The sequence below is a fragment of the Quercus lobata genome, unplaced genomic scaffold (genome assembly GCF_001633185.2).
Source record: "Quercus lobata isolate SW786 unplaced genomic scaffold, ValleyOak3.0 Primary Assembly Scq3eQI_2012, whole genome shotgun sequence".
NCBI classification, from domain to species: Eukaryota; Viridiplantae; Streptophyta; class Magnoliopsida; order Fagales; family Fagaceae; genus Quercus; species Quercus lobata.
In genome coordinates this window covers 38933-55351 of record NW_022154782.1, presented here as the reverse complement: position 1 = coordinate 55351, position 16419 = coordinate 38933, and the positions used below count along the sequence as shown (strand labels likewise).

Genomic DNA, 16419 nt, shown 5'->3' with positions numbered 1-16419 from the left:
AGATCAAGTAAAGGTAAATGTTTTAACTGTGGTAAACCTGGACACTTTAGTAAAGACTGTAAAGAAAAACCTGGTAAACTGAAAAACAAGTTCAACATGTTAAACATTGATGATAATGCGCAAGAAGAATTATTCAGAATCCTTGAATCAAACAACTCGTCTGATTCTTTGGAAGATGATTTCTCTTCTTCATCTGATTCTTGCTATCAATCTGCTGATGATTCTTCTGATTCTCCTAATATTAAAATTGGTTGTAGAGATTCTTGTTGCAATGTTATTAATGCTCTCACCAAGAGTGAAGAAGATGAAAAATTAATAATTCAACTAATAAACCAAATTCAAAACCCTGAACTCCAGAAAGAATATTTGGATAGGTTTAAGAAAAACTTGATAAGAGATGAAACTGGTAAAAAACCAAAATCTACTATAAGCTTTGAAGAAACTTTGGAAAGATTTAATAAAAAGAAATCTAAAGAACTAACTGTTAATGATCTCCAAAATGAAATTCATATTGTTAAACAAGAGATAAATGAATTAAGACATGAATTTAAAAGCATGAAAAGTGATAACCATAATCTCAAACAAGAATTGACAATGCTAAAACTTGATAAAGATCTTAATAAGTCCAGTAACGAACAAAATGAGCACAGTGATGGAAATGAGCCCAGTCAACAGACTCTTCTTTCTGATAAAGGTACTCCTGATACTTTCATTAATCCCCAACTTGCTTTTGTTAATAAATTATTTCCTCCAAAATGGTTTACAAAGGTTAAAATTGATGTTTCTCCTGATTATCATTTCACTGTTATTGCTATGATTGATTCTGGTGCAGATATGAACTGTATCCAAGAAGGATTAATTCCCTCAAAATACTTTGAAAAATGTACTGAAAGATTGGTTTCTGCTAATGGTTCTCAAATGAAAATTAATTATGAATTGAATAATGCTCAAGTGTGCCATGATAATGTTTGTTTCAAGATTCCTTCTGTTCTTGTCAAAAATATGACTGATAAAGTGATTCTTGGTCTGCCATTTATTAATGCTTTGTATCCCTTTCTTGTTGAACATGATGGAATTACTACTGATCCATTTGGACAGAAAGTAAAATTCAAATTTGCTTCAAAGTTTGAAATTGATATTGATAATTTGTCTTATAAGAAAGACTCTCCCATGAATGAACTTGTTCAAGAACTAATAATGAATTCTGATGATTTTAAAGGTAATTTTCATAACACCAAAATGTTAAAAACTATCCATTATCCTAACAATATTAATGCTTCTTTGCAGGAATCGGATAATGATGCGTGGATAAATACCACTAATAAGTGGGACAATAATAGTATTCATATTTATACCACTAGTAAGTGGATTATTATGGAAAGGAAAAACAAGGGAAAAGCTCCTGTACAGGACTATTCTCAAAACAAAGGGTTCCCAGCGGGACGACCTTTTAAAATGCATGAAGGCGCATCTTCTGGTGTAAAACCCAGTGGATCAACATCCCTTCAAGGAGATGTCCCTGCAGAGGTGACATACTCTAATGGTGATATATTAATTGCTTTACGGGAAGTTTTGTCAAAAAATCTACAATTCCACAATGGCACCTATTCAGAATTACCAGATTCTATTAAATTCATTCTTGATAACCTTCAGTTTGCTTTTACCAAAAACCACAGTAATGTTTTTCACAAAACCCTTAGAGCCCTTGAAATCCATCTTGTTAACCTTACTGCTCAAAACGAGATTTACATGAGCCATTATGGTAACCTTATTCCAGAAAATGACCTTGCTTCAAATATTGACTTTGTTCCAGAAAATAACCTTGTTTCAAAAAATGAGGCTCTTGTGAGCCGTCTTAAAGCCTACATTAGTCAACTCTTTGGCAAAGAGGAAATCCATTCGATGGATAAAAAGACTATAATGAGCACTGATTATGCTAGATTGAGTCTTAAGACCCAATCCATGTTAAGAAGTGATGTTGCCAACTTGCCTTCAGATTTACAATCTCGTATTCTGGATAGCAAGGCTATGTCCAGGTCTTTTGACCTATGGTCCAAGTATTTAAGAAAACTTGTTACTGCTACTATTCCTGACCCTAATGAAATAGACGAAGGTGATAATGTCTTTATTCAACTTGAATGGGAAGATCACTTTGGGAGCAGTCTCAGAGTGTATGAAAAGAAACATCCATTTCCCGGTCTCCTTATTAATTTTAGTGATGGTTCATATTTCACTGATGAAGATTCAGATGATAGTGATGATGATGATCCTAATTCTAGCTGGCTTTCCCAAATGTTTGAATATGGCTTTGTTAGATTTGTAAAGTTGACAAGTCATAAACAAGCCAGCCAACTTCCACAGATCATTCAGGATGCTATTAAAGGGTTTGAAAACTCTTCCACTAGACCTTTTGTTACCATTAGGTGCTGGAGCACTCTACCAAAATGGGAGCGAAATAACTGGATGAATGTTAACCCCTCAAAGCATCTTATTCTCATCAATGGTTATACTCACCAAGGGCCTTGGTTCAAAGGAAATTCTCAATTGTCCTTTAAAGATCCTTCTGGTCTTGCAAAATGGTGGAGGCATTATTTTAATAATCAAATTCGCGAAGTTGCTCATGATCTATGGAAAAATTATCATTTCATAGGAAGCACAGGTAGAATTGCTGTTTTTGGTCCCAAACCCTATGCTGATGCCTTTGTTCACCTACAAACAAAAGATCATCCTAATCTAAACAGTCTCCTTATCCCAGGAAAAACTCCAAAGTTCGAGCCAATTTTATATTGCGGATTCTGTAATAAGTATACTATTTACCATGAGCATGTTTGTGATTCTCCACAAGGTCCTTTTGATCCTTTTGATGGTTATCCCTCCGATGCTCCTTCTACTGATTGATGAAGTCACTACTATTTCGAGACTGGTGTTACTTTATTTGTCTAGCTTGCACAACAGCCAAGATAAAATATTGTCCTTCACAAATATGTTGCGAAAAATCCGGTACTGGTTCATAATACTCCGGATTTTGCGGAAGATTTTGATTCTCTTATTTGTCTAGCCTGTACAATGGCCAATGCTGCAATATTTACTAGAAGCTGGTTTTCCACTATTATTATGCTTCCAAAGGATCCCAAATGTTCACGTGAAGAATGCATGCCTTTTAGTCCCTTTTGTTGGCTTCTTTCTTATTGGCCTCTTTTGTCTTTAAAGGACACCAATAATGAAGCCTTGTTCCTACACTTAGAGGGCTATTGCTGATTCCCATAATCTTGGAAGGATTCCTCACAAGATTGGGTCAAAAAAGAGGGAAAATTCCAATTTTTACTATTCAGTTACTATTCACCTGTCACTATTCATCTATCACTATTCACTGTTACTGTTCATCCGTTACTGTTCATGACACTGTTCACTCCGAATTTTGCCTATTTAAGGGGGGTTGTCCCTTATGTTTGGGGGCTTTCTCAAGCAAAGTTTAGTTCTGATTTCTCTTCCCTTAGAACTAGCCTTCTTAGAGAGAGAACCCACTTGCTTCCACTACTACTATTGTTCTACTACTACCTTATTCACCATTGTTCACTACAAACCTTGTAATCCTACAAACCTTGTAACTAGGACTAGTTCAAGCTTTGTAACTGTTAACCTGTAACTGTTGAGATCCTATATATATATATATATATATATTTGGTTGCACCTACAATTTAACCATGGTTGTTGATCTATTATTTGCACGTAGAGAAGATGATTTTTTCAACTACACAGATAAAGATTAGGATTTGAAATCAAAATGTGTCACAAAAATTCACAACTTTTTAAGAATATTACTAGCCTCTGAGCACGCGCTCACGCGCGTGCCCAGAGGCTCTTCTATTTTTTGGGTAATGGTTAATTTAGAGCATTTATTATAATTTGAGATTATTACATTTTTCAATCACAAAAAAAAAAACCTAGGGGTGTGATGAGTATCATGTGTGGAGCAATAATTTTTCATCACACCCCTAGATTTTTTTGTGATTGGAAAATATAGTAATCCCAAATTATAATACATGTTCTAAATTAACCATTACCCAAAAAATAGAAGAGCCTCTGGGCACGCGCGTGAGCGCGTGCTCAGAGGCTAGTTTTATTTAATTGTTATCATATTACATTTCAAGAACCTGGATATAAAACACAAAAAAAAAAAAAAAAAAAAAAACCTACTGCGGGACAGATCTGCAATGCAAACACACACACAGTATAAGGGAAACAGCAAAAAAACACAAAAACATTACACCCTACAAGGCCTACACTACCCTCCCTTTATAAAGGAAGAAGAAATACTCTGCCTGCTTCATAAAATCCTATCACAAATAAAATTAGGGTCATTTTGCATAAAGAGAATTTGAAACCCAAGTTCTGACATGAAACACCTCACATTCCTTTGAATCCGCCAGTGTGATACATACAGACAACCCAAGCTGATTTGCATAAAGAGGATTTGAAACCACTCTTCTGCAAGTTACTGACATCCCATTGAAATACTCTATTCACAAATATTTCAAGAGCACTTTTTTTTTTTAATATATGTAATTGGAAAATTTTATTTCGAGCGTCCTTTTTTAGAAATAAATGAAAAATTTTATTTCCACTTCAAGAGCACTTTTACTCAAATATAAAATAGAAAGCAACAATATGCCTGAAGGGCAAGGCTAGCTCACCTCATGACATGAAATATAGGAAGGTTCTATGAAATACAAATCCTGATTAAATGTCTTATATAAACCCATGCTGAGAGTAAATACAGGTACTACAATGTAAAATTGGTTAAATTATTTAGTCCATTACATGAGAGGGGGTAATACTGCAGAACACTGTTCACCAAGCATTCGAAGTAATGGCTCAGTGAAATTTTACTGGCGACAAAGCCTAAAGATTTGCATCCTGTGTATGCATTTTAATTAAAAATTATATTAAAAAGAGAGCTAGTTAGATAAAAATTATATTTAAATATTTAACCACATAAAAGTTAAATCTATTTCTTACATGATGATACAATTAATCAATCAAACACCTGAAATAATTTTGGACGTCTCTATATAACAATTGTATTCTATCACCTATGTTTAGCATTCATAGTTTCAGAAGAGGGGACTGGTTCAGTGACCTTGACAATGAAACATGAAACAGTGGTAGGTGATATAACATAAAACATAGAAATGAAAGAATACTGAATTTACAATTCAAAAATATCCCAAATATGAGTGATCCATTAAAGCTAAAAAGCATAAAACACCTCTAACTTTCACAAAGAGACAATAAATAATAACAAACCAATAATTTATATAGATATATAAATCATATTTATTATATTTAAATGCTAAGAGCCTTGAAGATAAGCTGGTTGGCACCTCCTACTATTTCCAACAGAGACATCTAAGGTTCAAACCTCCCTCCCCAATCATTGAATCATCAAAAAATATTTATTATATTCAAATGCAAAAAAACAAAACAATGAGGACCAAGACCTAGATGAAATTTCCTTTACTGGGAGACCAAAGACAACCTATAGATTAGACAAGAACCAGTTTATGATGAAAACAAATATGGGGTTCAGTTCAGACTTGAGATTTAAGATTGCAGAAACATAATTATACAAAATAATAACAATAAAAGTAACTCTTCAATTTTTTTCTTTTTTTCTTTTTGTATTTTTAAAAAAGAAAAAAGAGGAGCATGTAGGTTTGGGGATATGAAGGATGTGAACTCAAGGGTACAGAATGAGACCCCAAAGACCATTCTGGCCCTATCTATCACAGGCACTTGTATCACTCCTACCATCTTTGTGCAATCTTGGATTTTAGCTTTCACTATGTCATTCATATCAATCTGGTGAAACTTGAGGGATAGATTGCTGCCAAATCATAAATTGCCTTCCAAGATGGATGATGATGACCCTAAAATATAAAAATGAATGACAATAGATATTATGCTAAAGACACTCAACTTTGTTGTAAAATCTGTTTAAGCTATAAAAATGGCTAAGGGAATAAATGAGCACCTGATTCGTTATCATGGTAAAAAAAAGGGTGCATGCCAAACCCTTGTCTAATCATACTTGCGTAGAATGGAAAGATTGTTTCCTTTTAGATGTCGGTGGCTCTTTGAACAAAAAACCAACAAAATCAAGTATTTTTCTATTTTCTTTTGAAATTGCAAGATCATCTCCACATGAGGCTAAACCGTTAAATAGGCTTATTCCTTCCACAAAAACCTTCCTCATTTTCAAACTCCCTTTTTAATTCCTGAATTTGTGCCATCACCTTCTCACACCTATCTTCAGAATCTGCTGCTAAGTTGGCAACCTCAAAAAAGTCTTTGCACATTTTATCATAGCGCTGTGCTTCAGGCTTCACAAACCAGTTGTCATAACTTATCCGAACTTTATTGTGGCTCCTTATGACAGTTTTACTCCATCTTTTTAAGATATACTTGTCTGGTATTCGATAAACCTCCCTATGAATGAACACCATAATTTGATGTCTGCACAATATCCCCCTAAACTCAAACAACCGGCAGTTACAGTTAACTTCATTGGTATCCTCATTAACATAAACACTAAAAATTGCAGGTCGATGTCTTTCTCCAAGTGATACATCTTCACGTAGTTCATATTCTGAAAAGACTGTACCCTTCTTGCATGAAAACAAATTACAACAAATGTTCCCAATTAACTCTTGTTGGAACTCTTTAAATTTTGCAATTGTGTAAGCACTTTGAAATTGCTTCTCCATTTCATAATGAGTGATACATGGAATGCACAAGTTAAAAGAATTGAAATCTTCATTATTTTCATTTGCCACTTTTTTGGCTATAGCAAGCTCATACTGGTCTAAAAATTGTTTCAAAGCAGTCTTCAAATTGATATACCCATCAAAGAATGCATGCATGCTTTCACCCTGCTTTGTAGTTGACATTCCTGCCCAAAACATATCTTTCACAAATGCAGGCACCCAACGACGACGCTCATCATACAACCCAAGTAACCATTCATTACTTTCAAGTTTATATTTTTCAACGAACTTCCCCCAACTTTCTTCAAACTCTCCTTTTGTTAAGGAATCATACACAGCATTTTGCATACAAATTTTGATTGATTCATATTCTTTGTACCCTCTCAATTTTTTAGATAGCTTTTCCATGATATGCGATAAACACCATCTATGTCGTGCTTTAGGGAAAACAATTTCTATCGCTTTTTTCATGGCTTTGTCGTGATCTGTAATTATTGCACAAGGAGGGCATCCAAACATGCATTTAAGCCAAGTTTGAAATAACCATGTAAATGTCTCTGTGTCTTCATTTGAGATCAATCCACATCCTAGCAATGTAGATTGCCCATGATGGTTCACCCCAACAAAATGAGCAAATGGAATGTCATATTTGTTAACCAAGTATGTTGTGTCAAACATGACTACATCACCAAACTCTTTGAATGTTGCTCTACTCCTTGCATCTGCCCAAAATACATTCCTTAATCGACCATTTTCATTAAAATCCATTGTGTAAAAGAAGTCAGAATTATCAACTTGCATTTTCAAAAAGAAATCTTGCATTGCAGCAACATCTCCTTCCCTGAGGTGTAAACAACTGAGTTTATTTCTGCAATCCTTTTCTACAAATGACAAATTCTCATGCCCCCCTGCCTCAACCACAAATGATTTTAAATTCTTCTTCATTCTAATATCAGCTTTATCATTCGATGCAAACCTCTTTTTTGCATGTGGTTCTAGTAGCCTGTTGCATTTGTAATATCGAGTTCTGCTTGGACTCAATCCATGGTTATGGTCAAGTACCATGGCATTCAATATCCACTTTCCATCCGGGCATAAAACCGCCCTAAGCTGAGCTTTGCAATCCGTTTTTGATTCTGATTGCAATTTAAGTGGGTTGCTAGATCTATTCCTTGGCTTTCCAGCACGATTACAAGCAATAGTCACATACCTTACCTCTCCATCATCCCCCTTTTTAGAACTTCTTTTAGCCACTGCAAAACCTTTTTCCTTTCCATATCTTGTGTAATATTTCATTATATCATCAATGGAGTTAAACATCATTCCCACCTTAGGATCCTCTATTTTGTCTTTTACGTTTCTTGTTTCTTCCGTTGCATTCTCAATATTATTTTCATTCAACTCCACACGTGAAGAACCAATTGTTTTTTCTTCTTCCATGCCTCTACAATATAATGCATAAAAATTTATCAGAATATAACGTCATTTTAATCATAAAAATTACAATTTCAACATTCAATGATGTTTCTAAGGTTCTAGATTATTTCTTGTATTCCAACAATGGGTTAGAATCTCTGATAAAATTAAATAAATGACAGGGGATCACAAACTCAAAGGAATCAAAATCTCCCATATATCATAAGCGCATGATATAAACCTTGTCACACAGTTGGGATATTAACAGTTATGAAAGGACACGGACATTTGTAACAGTTTGCTTATTGATTGTTTTTCCAATCAAATAAGGCAAGCTAATCATACCAAAAGACTATGAGGAACATGTGAAGTTTCAGAATTTATTTAGCAAAAAAAGAAAAGAAAGAAAGAAGTGGCCAGATTTTAAAATATAAATTTTGGGTATTCCTTGATGCTTACCAGCTACGATGTGAAGTAATCATAGTACATGAATAATGAAAGTTATGGACTGTATGAACTTGGAAAATTAGATTGGTTGATCAAGCTGAGAATTCATTTCAAAATTAAATGTGGAGCCACTTGATTAATTACAATCTAAAACCTGCTGGCCGTTTTCAACATTTATGTCAATAAGCAAACTAGTACACCAAGCAATACCATGCCAAGCACATGTTTGTTAGAAAAGAAAAATATACTAATACGCCAAGGCACCTGAAACCTTACAGATCTTTTCAAAAAAAAATCGTATACAGTGGAGAAGGAATTGAAAATTGATTAAAACAAAACCATTTGATGGAGAAGAGCAACAATACAGCCAGCAAAAGAATTGATGGGTCAGAGAAATAATACCCCAAGAAAAAGAACCAAAGACTAAAATAATAAAAATAAACAAAACAGAGCATGCTAATTACAAGCATATACACGTTTAGTAATTCCCTCCAACAACAACAAAAAATGTAAACTTTAGTGTGTATAAATAAATTTAAAGTTATACATGGAAGATGAAAGAGATAGTGAATAATAGCAGCATATTTAGAGTATATTATTATAGAGAAGAAAGTTCATAGTTAGTAATAGTACCAGAGGAGCTGTCTGTCTAAACTTTGAAGTCTGAAGAAGAAGAAGAAGAAGAAGAAGAAGGTATCGCAACAGTGAGAAGTTTAGGGTCCACGGCAAGTAAAGCCTAATAGAAAAAGGCGAGGAGGGAAGCTAAATTGAATATGCAATGCCGATGCGATGCAAAATCATAACTCATATCACAAAGATTTAAGTAACAGAAGAAGAAAAAGGAAACTCACCGTCACCGAGCAGAAATGGAAATGAGGAAGGTTAGGGTTTGGATTTTATTAGTTGGGTTTTGAAGTTTGAAGTCCGCAATTGAGAAATAGAAGAGTGAAGAGAAAGAGATCCGAGAGAGAGGAGAAGGAATTATGGGTTGTACTACACACTCATAATATATTAACAATTAACAAAAGAAAAGAAAAGAAAAGAGAGCTCCTCTAGCTCTACAGTGTCACACTAGTGGGCTGCCTGACTGAGCTTATCCCTGGACCCTGATGCCAATTATCCTATCCCCCACTTACTCATTATCAAATAATCTGTCATTTATTGTCAAAAAATAATAATAATAATAATAATCTGTCATTTAAATATATATATATATATAAATTAATTCTTTCTTTTACCACTAAAGTTTCTCTCTACTTTTATTTAAATAATATATTTTGCGTTTACTCTCTAACCACATAAACCGCTAAATAGGTGTTAAAAATTACAGGATTGGCAGCTTTGATGAGAATGCTCTAACATATATACTATTTTATGTTTTGTTTGTTTCGCTAAAAAATATTTGTTTTTACCATATTTGGGGTGTTCCTTAAAATGCTTTAAAAGACATTTATAAATGTTTGGTTCAATGTAAAATAAAATAAAAAATCCATCTCACAACCCATCCATCACGATGAGTCGATGAACAGCCCAAAAAATTCATACACAGAACCCATTATCATCCACTTTTAGTCACAATCCAACTAATCCATTTACACAAAATGAAAAATTCTCTCTTAAATCAAAATCACTAGTGATGGAGGACTATATATGTGCATTAGAAGGACTTGAATGTAAGGAGAACTAGGTTTGTGTAGGGAGGATGCGACAAAGGACTAGATATGTGAGAGGCATAGTGAGGAGCAACATGGCTGTGAGAGGTGAAGCCATGGTAGATCTGTGGAGAGAGAGAGAGAGAGAGAGAGAGAGAGAGAGAGAGAGAGAGAGAGAGAGAGAGAGAGAGAGAGAGAGAGAGAGAGAGAGAGAAGGGATGACTCAAAGGCATTGATGGTGATGATGACCAACGGCGTAGTGGTGATAATGGCTCACTTAGACCTCTTGTGACAATGTCTCTAACATCAAAACATGCTAAGATTCAAAATCGTCCTCTCATAGAGTTCGCCAGACTGGTCGCCAATGATAAATGGAGTCAAATATGGGTGGTGCTGTCACTTGTGGGTGCCCTCTTTGGACTAGCTTGGGCGAGTGTAAGAGAGGGAGAAAAAGGCCCAAAATAAGATTTTTGTAAAATGTTTTACACTTGTTTTATATTTTTTTTAAAATACAAATTTTCAATCAACAGAATTATATTATACAAGCAAATAAAGATATGAAAAATGGGAAAATATTTACATCGAAACAAATAGAGCATAAGTTGATTTTGAATTCTTTCTCCAAATGGTTAGTTATACTCTTAGGGTGACCAATTTCGTTGCTCAAAATTTAACCAAATGAACTCTTTTGTGTAACTTGGATAGAATAATTGTAATTCTCATTTCATAGTTCAACTTCCAACATACAGGGTTTAAATCTCCCTGTCCTACCATCTAATTATCAATGACAAAATAATAATAATAACATGAGTGTGTACTCAGAGACTCTTTTATTTTTTGGGTAAAGATTAATAATTTGCATTTATTATAATTTGAGATTTCTACTTTTTCTAATAAAAAAAAAAAAACTAACTAAGGGTGTAATGAAATTTAAAAAGAAGACAGAAGAAACAAATACATTGTGATGAAGTAAAAAAAAAATACGTAGGGTGTGTTTTGTAAATTGGAGGAATTTTAAAACTAACAAAAGAGTAATCCTATTTTGTAGGAAGATAGTGAGTAGAAGTAAAAATTTAAATCAACGTAAAAGTAAGAGTTAGAAGTAGAAATTTATTATTTTTGTCAATTTACTATTTTAACCTCATTTTTAAGTTTTAGGTAAGGGTATTTTTTACATTAAAAAAAAAAAAACTAACTTTTTTTTTCCAATTTACTATTTTAACCATATTTTTAAGTTGTTAGTTAATTAATTTATGAGTATTTTTGAAAGAAAAAAAAACAATAACTAACTTTCTGAATACTCTTAATATATTCAGAAATATATGCAGATAATAATAATAATAATAATAATAATATAAATGCTTCGTTACAAAAAAGAATATTCCGATATCATCTGTGGTGGGCCTATTTGGTTGGGCCAGGAGGGAGGAGCAGAAATGGAATACAGTTTTGGCCTGTATCCTGGGAAATGGGAAAAACGGGGGGAGTGAAAGGGAAAAGGAAATGTTGTTGTGATCGGAATCGGAGAGAGAATGAGAAGCAAGAGTGGGCGCGGGGGTAGGCCCAAACACAATCGTTCCACTTCTTCTTCTCCTTCTATCACTGCTACTACTACTTCACTTCCTATGCTCTTCAATCGCAAACACAATCAGGTTTGTTTTTTCATTCATATTTTTGTTCTCTTCTTCTATATTTGTTTAACATTGCAATTTTACAATTGTTCGTTAGGTTTTCAATTTCATATCTATTTGTGTTTATTTTGAACTCTTTTTTATTTTTATTTTTTTAATCTGCGGTATAATTATGTAGGCATGCATTATGCAAATCCTCGCTAGTTTATTTTGGGAATTTAAGAATTACCTGTTCCTGTTTTTTGCTTAATGCGTGAGAATTTATCTTCAGTTCACACTGGACGAAGATAGCGTCTGTGGAGAAATGCTCAATGCTCAGCTACACAATGATGTAGCTCCTGATTTGGTTGACCACGCTCTTGCTTCCAAAACAAGAGTCCATTGCTCTACCTCTCATGACATTTCTACTCTAGATGATGGTATGGAGATTGATTGCTTCAAACAGACTTGTATAATATGCAATCAAGGTGGACATGTGTTTGTTTGTGCTGAATCTGGCTGCCCAATTGCTCTCCACAAGAAGTGCGTGAGTCAGGAACTTATATCTGATGACGACTTAGAACAATTCTACTGCCCGTATTGTTTGCACAAACGAGCGTTGGTACAGAAAGAACAACTGAGAAAAAAGGCTGAATTGGCAAAGGAGGATTTATTGAAATTTTTGGGTACAAATGCCGTTGGTGGGGATGGGCTAAAGCAGAAAGATGGGGAAGAAAAGAGGTGTCAGGATCAGCATAATACAGATGAAGAACAGATGACCGAAGATGGTGCACTTGATGCATCAAAAGGATCACAAGGCGGTCTAAAGATACATGAGGAAAACATTTCTGAAGCACATCAGTCTAAATTTGCAGAAGATGTAGAAAACATACAACTAGAGATGAATGCAGATGGGGCACTTGATAGATCAAAAGGAGGATCAAAGGACGGTTTAAAGGTACCTGAGGAAAATAAAGGCAGAAGCAAGGATGAAGAACAAATGCAGCCAAAATCACCAAAGCAGACTTCAAATGCTGATTTTGCCTCTAGAACTACGGATTCAGATATGGAGATACTCGCAGCACGAGTATGCCGAATCAAACAAAGAGCCCAAAAGAAGCCTTTCCCTCAGAATGATGATTCACCAAGGAAATTATCCTCTCAGGAAAATAGCACCACAGAGAAAAAGGTCACCTCCAAGAATAAGAAACATGCTGCCTCCAAAAAGTCAAGACAACCTCAAGTGTCGACTAAGCAACTGTGAGTTATTCATGTCATATAAGGTTTTCCTTTTTCTAAATAAGGTTTAATCTGGAGAGTGTGGAAATTTGGAGTGAATATTATTTATAGTGTTTGGTGTGTGCCAACTATTTTTGGTTAGTTAATTTGCTTTTCTACGTGCAGCACAACAATGCCTTTTCCTACTGCAAAGCGAAAGAGATTACTTTGGACAGCTGAAGAGGAAAATATGTTAAAGGTATATGTTTTTGGACACAGTGCTTCTGCTTGTCTAGAGCTATGCTCGATTATTATGTATATTTTCCCTGTTTTTTTCACTAATAATAGAAAACATCAAGAATCCATTCTAATAAATTCATTTTGGTATCGCAACACTTGTTTGGAAATATGAACAGATTAATTTTCATGGATATAGTGTGACCAGATACATGCAGTGTTAATATATTTGATATTCACTAAGAGATCTAAACTTAAACAAAGATTGATATGACAACCTAATAATGCTGGATTTCTTTATCTTCTTTGCCATAGTATCCAAGTTCCACTTCCATGATCTTTGCTGTTTGATTCCAATTTTTTCATTAGAGATTTTTTATTATTATTTTTTTAAATATGTAATTTGAAAGAGCTAAGCAGTACACTAAAGTTTTTCCATTTGTGGGTGTATATATTTCTTCCAGTATGTGGTAGAAAGTGGCAGTTTTTGGGTGGTAAATAAATAAGTACATTAGACACTCAAGGGGGCACAAGACAAGTATGAAAATAGTATGCACAAGAAAACGATGGCTTAAAATAAGAACATGTATAATTTTTTTTTCTTAAGTCAAGGATCTGTGAAAAGAAAAATGAGAGAGAGCACAATTGGAATTCTGAGATTAGAAGCTGTCTTTCAAAAGAGAGAGGGAGGGAGATATTAAATGTCTGGCATATTGACATCTGACTTTATCAAGCACTCTTATGTTGCAGGAAGGTGTGCATCATGTTTCAGCTTCAGCCAAAAAAAATGTCCCCTGGAGGAAAATTTTGGAACTTGGTCGTCACATATTTCATAAGAGTCGAACTCCAGAAGATCTCAAGGATAAATGGAGGACGATGTTGGCCAAAGAGCCTTAGACAATTAAGAGAAGATTGACTGAATTGCTTAGTACATCAGATGACAAAGGTAATTTTATTATTTCATAGTTTAGTTGATCATTATATTTTATTTTTTGAAACCTGCTTTGGAACGGGTGGATCTAAAGGGTGGAAGATTGTAGCTCATGTTCCATTTAAGATATGTGTTATGATGATTGTGTAACTCACTCCTAAATTTTTTAAGCAACCTTAGTAGTGGTGTCATAATTAAAATGTTGTCAAAAGTTGCATCTCGTATACTATAAATCTAGAATGACCAAGTTCATAGGGGGCTTTGAGTGGTGATTTGATGTAAAACATTCTTCTGGAGTTGGAGTTGGTTAGTGTTCTTGTCTCTTAAGATCACATCCAACATATGGCAAAACATTGAAGATATGACCAATGTTGTGGATGAAGATTAGAGTCAAGATTTAGTAATTAAAAAAAAATGAAAATTAGAGTCAAGATTCTTTTAAGTTTATTGGTTTATGATGTTAATGAGTTCCAACTTAAATGTTATCTGTTCCTCTTGTCAAAAAAGGTGGAGGGTGAGGTTGTGGGTTCAAGACTCTTTGCATATAAAAAGAAGTATATTGGTGTATGACTTTATGAAATAGCCTGCCATTACATTTAACTCAAATTTTACTTGATTCCATATTCATATACTTTTCCATGGATGATATAGAACCACCTTTCAACAGCTCCCTTCTAAGAGGACATAAGTTATACAAGGCTCGAGGTTGGATGCTTTTAATGAGTAATAATTAGACTAAAATACCTTTTGGTTCCTCTAAATTTTAGGTGGTTGTTGTTTTGGTCCCTCAATTTTCAGAAGTTGCAATTAAAACCTTCAACTTTAGGATTTTTGTCATTGTGATCCTTTAATCAAGATTCATCAACTGTAAGCTATAAATGTAGCAAAACAACATTTTTTTAATTTGTTCTGCCAAAAACAACTTAGTTTGGAGTATTTATTGGCACTCTACTAAGTACTAACAGATTTTAATAGAAGGTTTATATTGACAATGATTCTATTGGAGATTTAAATTGCAATTTTTCTTGCTTGAGGGGTTAAAATGCCAGCAACTGAATGGACTTGGGGGAGGATACTCACTATCACTGGTGATAATTTGAGGAGGAGAGGTTTCACTTTCCCTATTGTAGATTGGTGTTGTATGTGTAGGTATAGTGGAGAGACTATGGACCATTTATTGATTCATTACGAGAAGGCCTATCAGTTGTGGTGTTTTGTCCTTTGAGCCTTTGGGATCTCTTGGGTTTTCCCTAGAAAGGTGATTGATCTTCATTTTGGATGGAAGAATTGGTTGGGGAAACCCTCATCCAACATTTGGAATTTGATTCTGATGTGTTTGATATAGTGTACTTGGAGGGAGCGCAACAGTTGCACTTTTGAGGATGTGGAGAGTTCAGGCAATCAGCTGCTTGGCTCCTTTGTTGGCACCTTGTTTGATTGGGGTTTGGGGACTCACATCTAGTGTTTGTTTGAGAACAGCTTATTTAGCTGAAATTGAAAACTTTTTGCTAAGAGTATTGTAGATAAAGCTAAAAGGTAGCTGAAATAGTATAGTAGGACCCATGAATATTATCAAAAAGTGCAATGAAACCCATGAATAATAGTAAAAATAATCTGAATAGTAAAAAAAACTGGCTTTTTAAGCCAATGCCAAACGCATACCTAGTGAATCTCTCCTGTTGTTTGTAGAGTCGTTTCTTTCGTGCATTAGTTTCTGTTTCTTTTGTGATTTGTGGCTGCTTTATGTTTTTTGCATAAAGAATTCCTTTTTTGAATAAATTTTTTCTTACCTATCAAAAATAAAATAAAATGACAATGACTGGAAGTAATCCAAATTTTAACAGATGGTTTACGTTGACAACAATTCTATTGGAGGTTTAAATTGCAACTTTTCATTCTTGAGGGATCAAAATGACAGCAACCCAAAGGTAAAAAGAACCAAAAGGTGCTTTTTAGTTTTTGCTGGATAAGTTCTCAGGACCTTCTGTTAGCCTTAATGTATGACTAACATACAACGTACTATGCTGTCTTTTCTTATTCGACCACTAATATAACTATAATGTCAACTCTTCTTGTGGTGTGGATATATATATTAAGGAAATCTTATTGTACTTGACCAGATGTAACAATTTCTGGTCATG

General features: G+C 34.3%; 2 protein-coding genes across 12 annotated transcripts in view; one reads left to right on the top strand and one right to left on the bottom strand.

Annotated features, from left to right (window-relative positions):
- Nucleotides 1–5437: 5437 nt before the first annotated feature.
- Nucleotides 5438–9726, bottom strand: LOC115973356 (protein FAR-RED IMPAIRED RESPONSE 1-like). Of its 4 annotated transcripts, none has more exons than XR_004087694.1 (4): nucleotides 9482–9726; nucleotides 9264–9366; nucleotides 6035–8211; nucleotides 5438–5930 (listed from the first exon to the last, which is right to left on the bottom strand). XR_004087694.1 is itself a non-coding variant. In XM_031093614.1 (3 exons), exon 3 carries the CDS (start codon nucleotides 8205–8207, stop codon nucleotides 6219–6221), a length of 1989 nt encoding a protein of 662 aa, XP_030949474.1. In that variant the 5' UTR covers nucleotides 8208–8211; nucleotides 9264–9366; nucleotides 9482–9726; the 3' UTR covers nucleotides 5438–6218. The 4 variants fall into 4 exon arrangements, 1 of the variants encoding a protein (XP_030949474.1); XR_004087695.1 differs by having other exon boundaries at nucleotides 9264–9293; XR_004087696.1 differs by lacking the exon at nucleotides 9264–9366.
- A 1951-nt stretch (nucleotides 9727–11677) lies between these two features.
- Nucleotides 11678–16419, top strand: part of LOC115973357 — a 30546-nt gene continuing 25804 nt past the window's right edge. For 4 of the 8 annotated variants that reach the window (XR_004087702.1, XR_004087698.1, XR_004087700.1 and 1 more), the window contains exons 1-2: nucleotides 11678–11934; nucleotides 12185–12964. Coding sequence is in view for 2 of the 8 variants with exons in the window: in XM_031093616.1 (XP_030949476.1) it covers nucleotides 11815–11934; nucleotides 12185–12964 (900 nt within the window). In the remaining 6 variants the exon portion in view is untranslated. Of the gene's footprint in view, nucleotides 11935–12184; nucleotides 13153–13296; nucleotides 13370–14097; nucleotides 14294–16122; nucleotides 16207–16419 lie in introns of all 8 variants that reach the window. The other 4 variants (XR_004087697.1, XR_004087699.1, XR_004087701.1 and 1 more) reach the window with 3 other exon arrangements.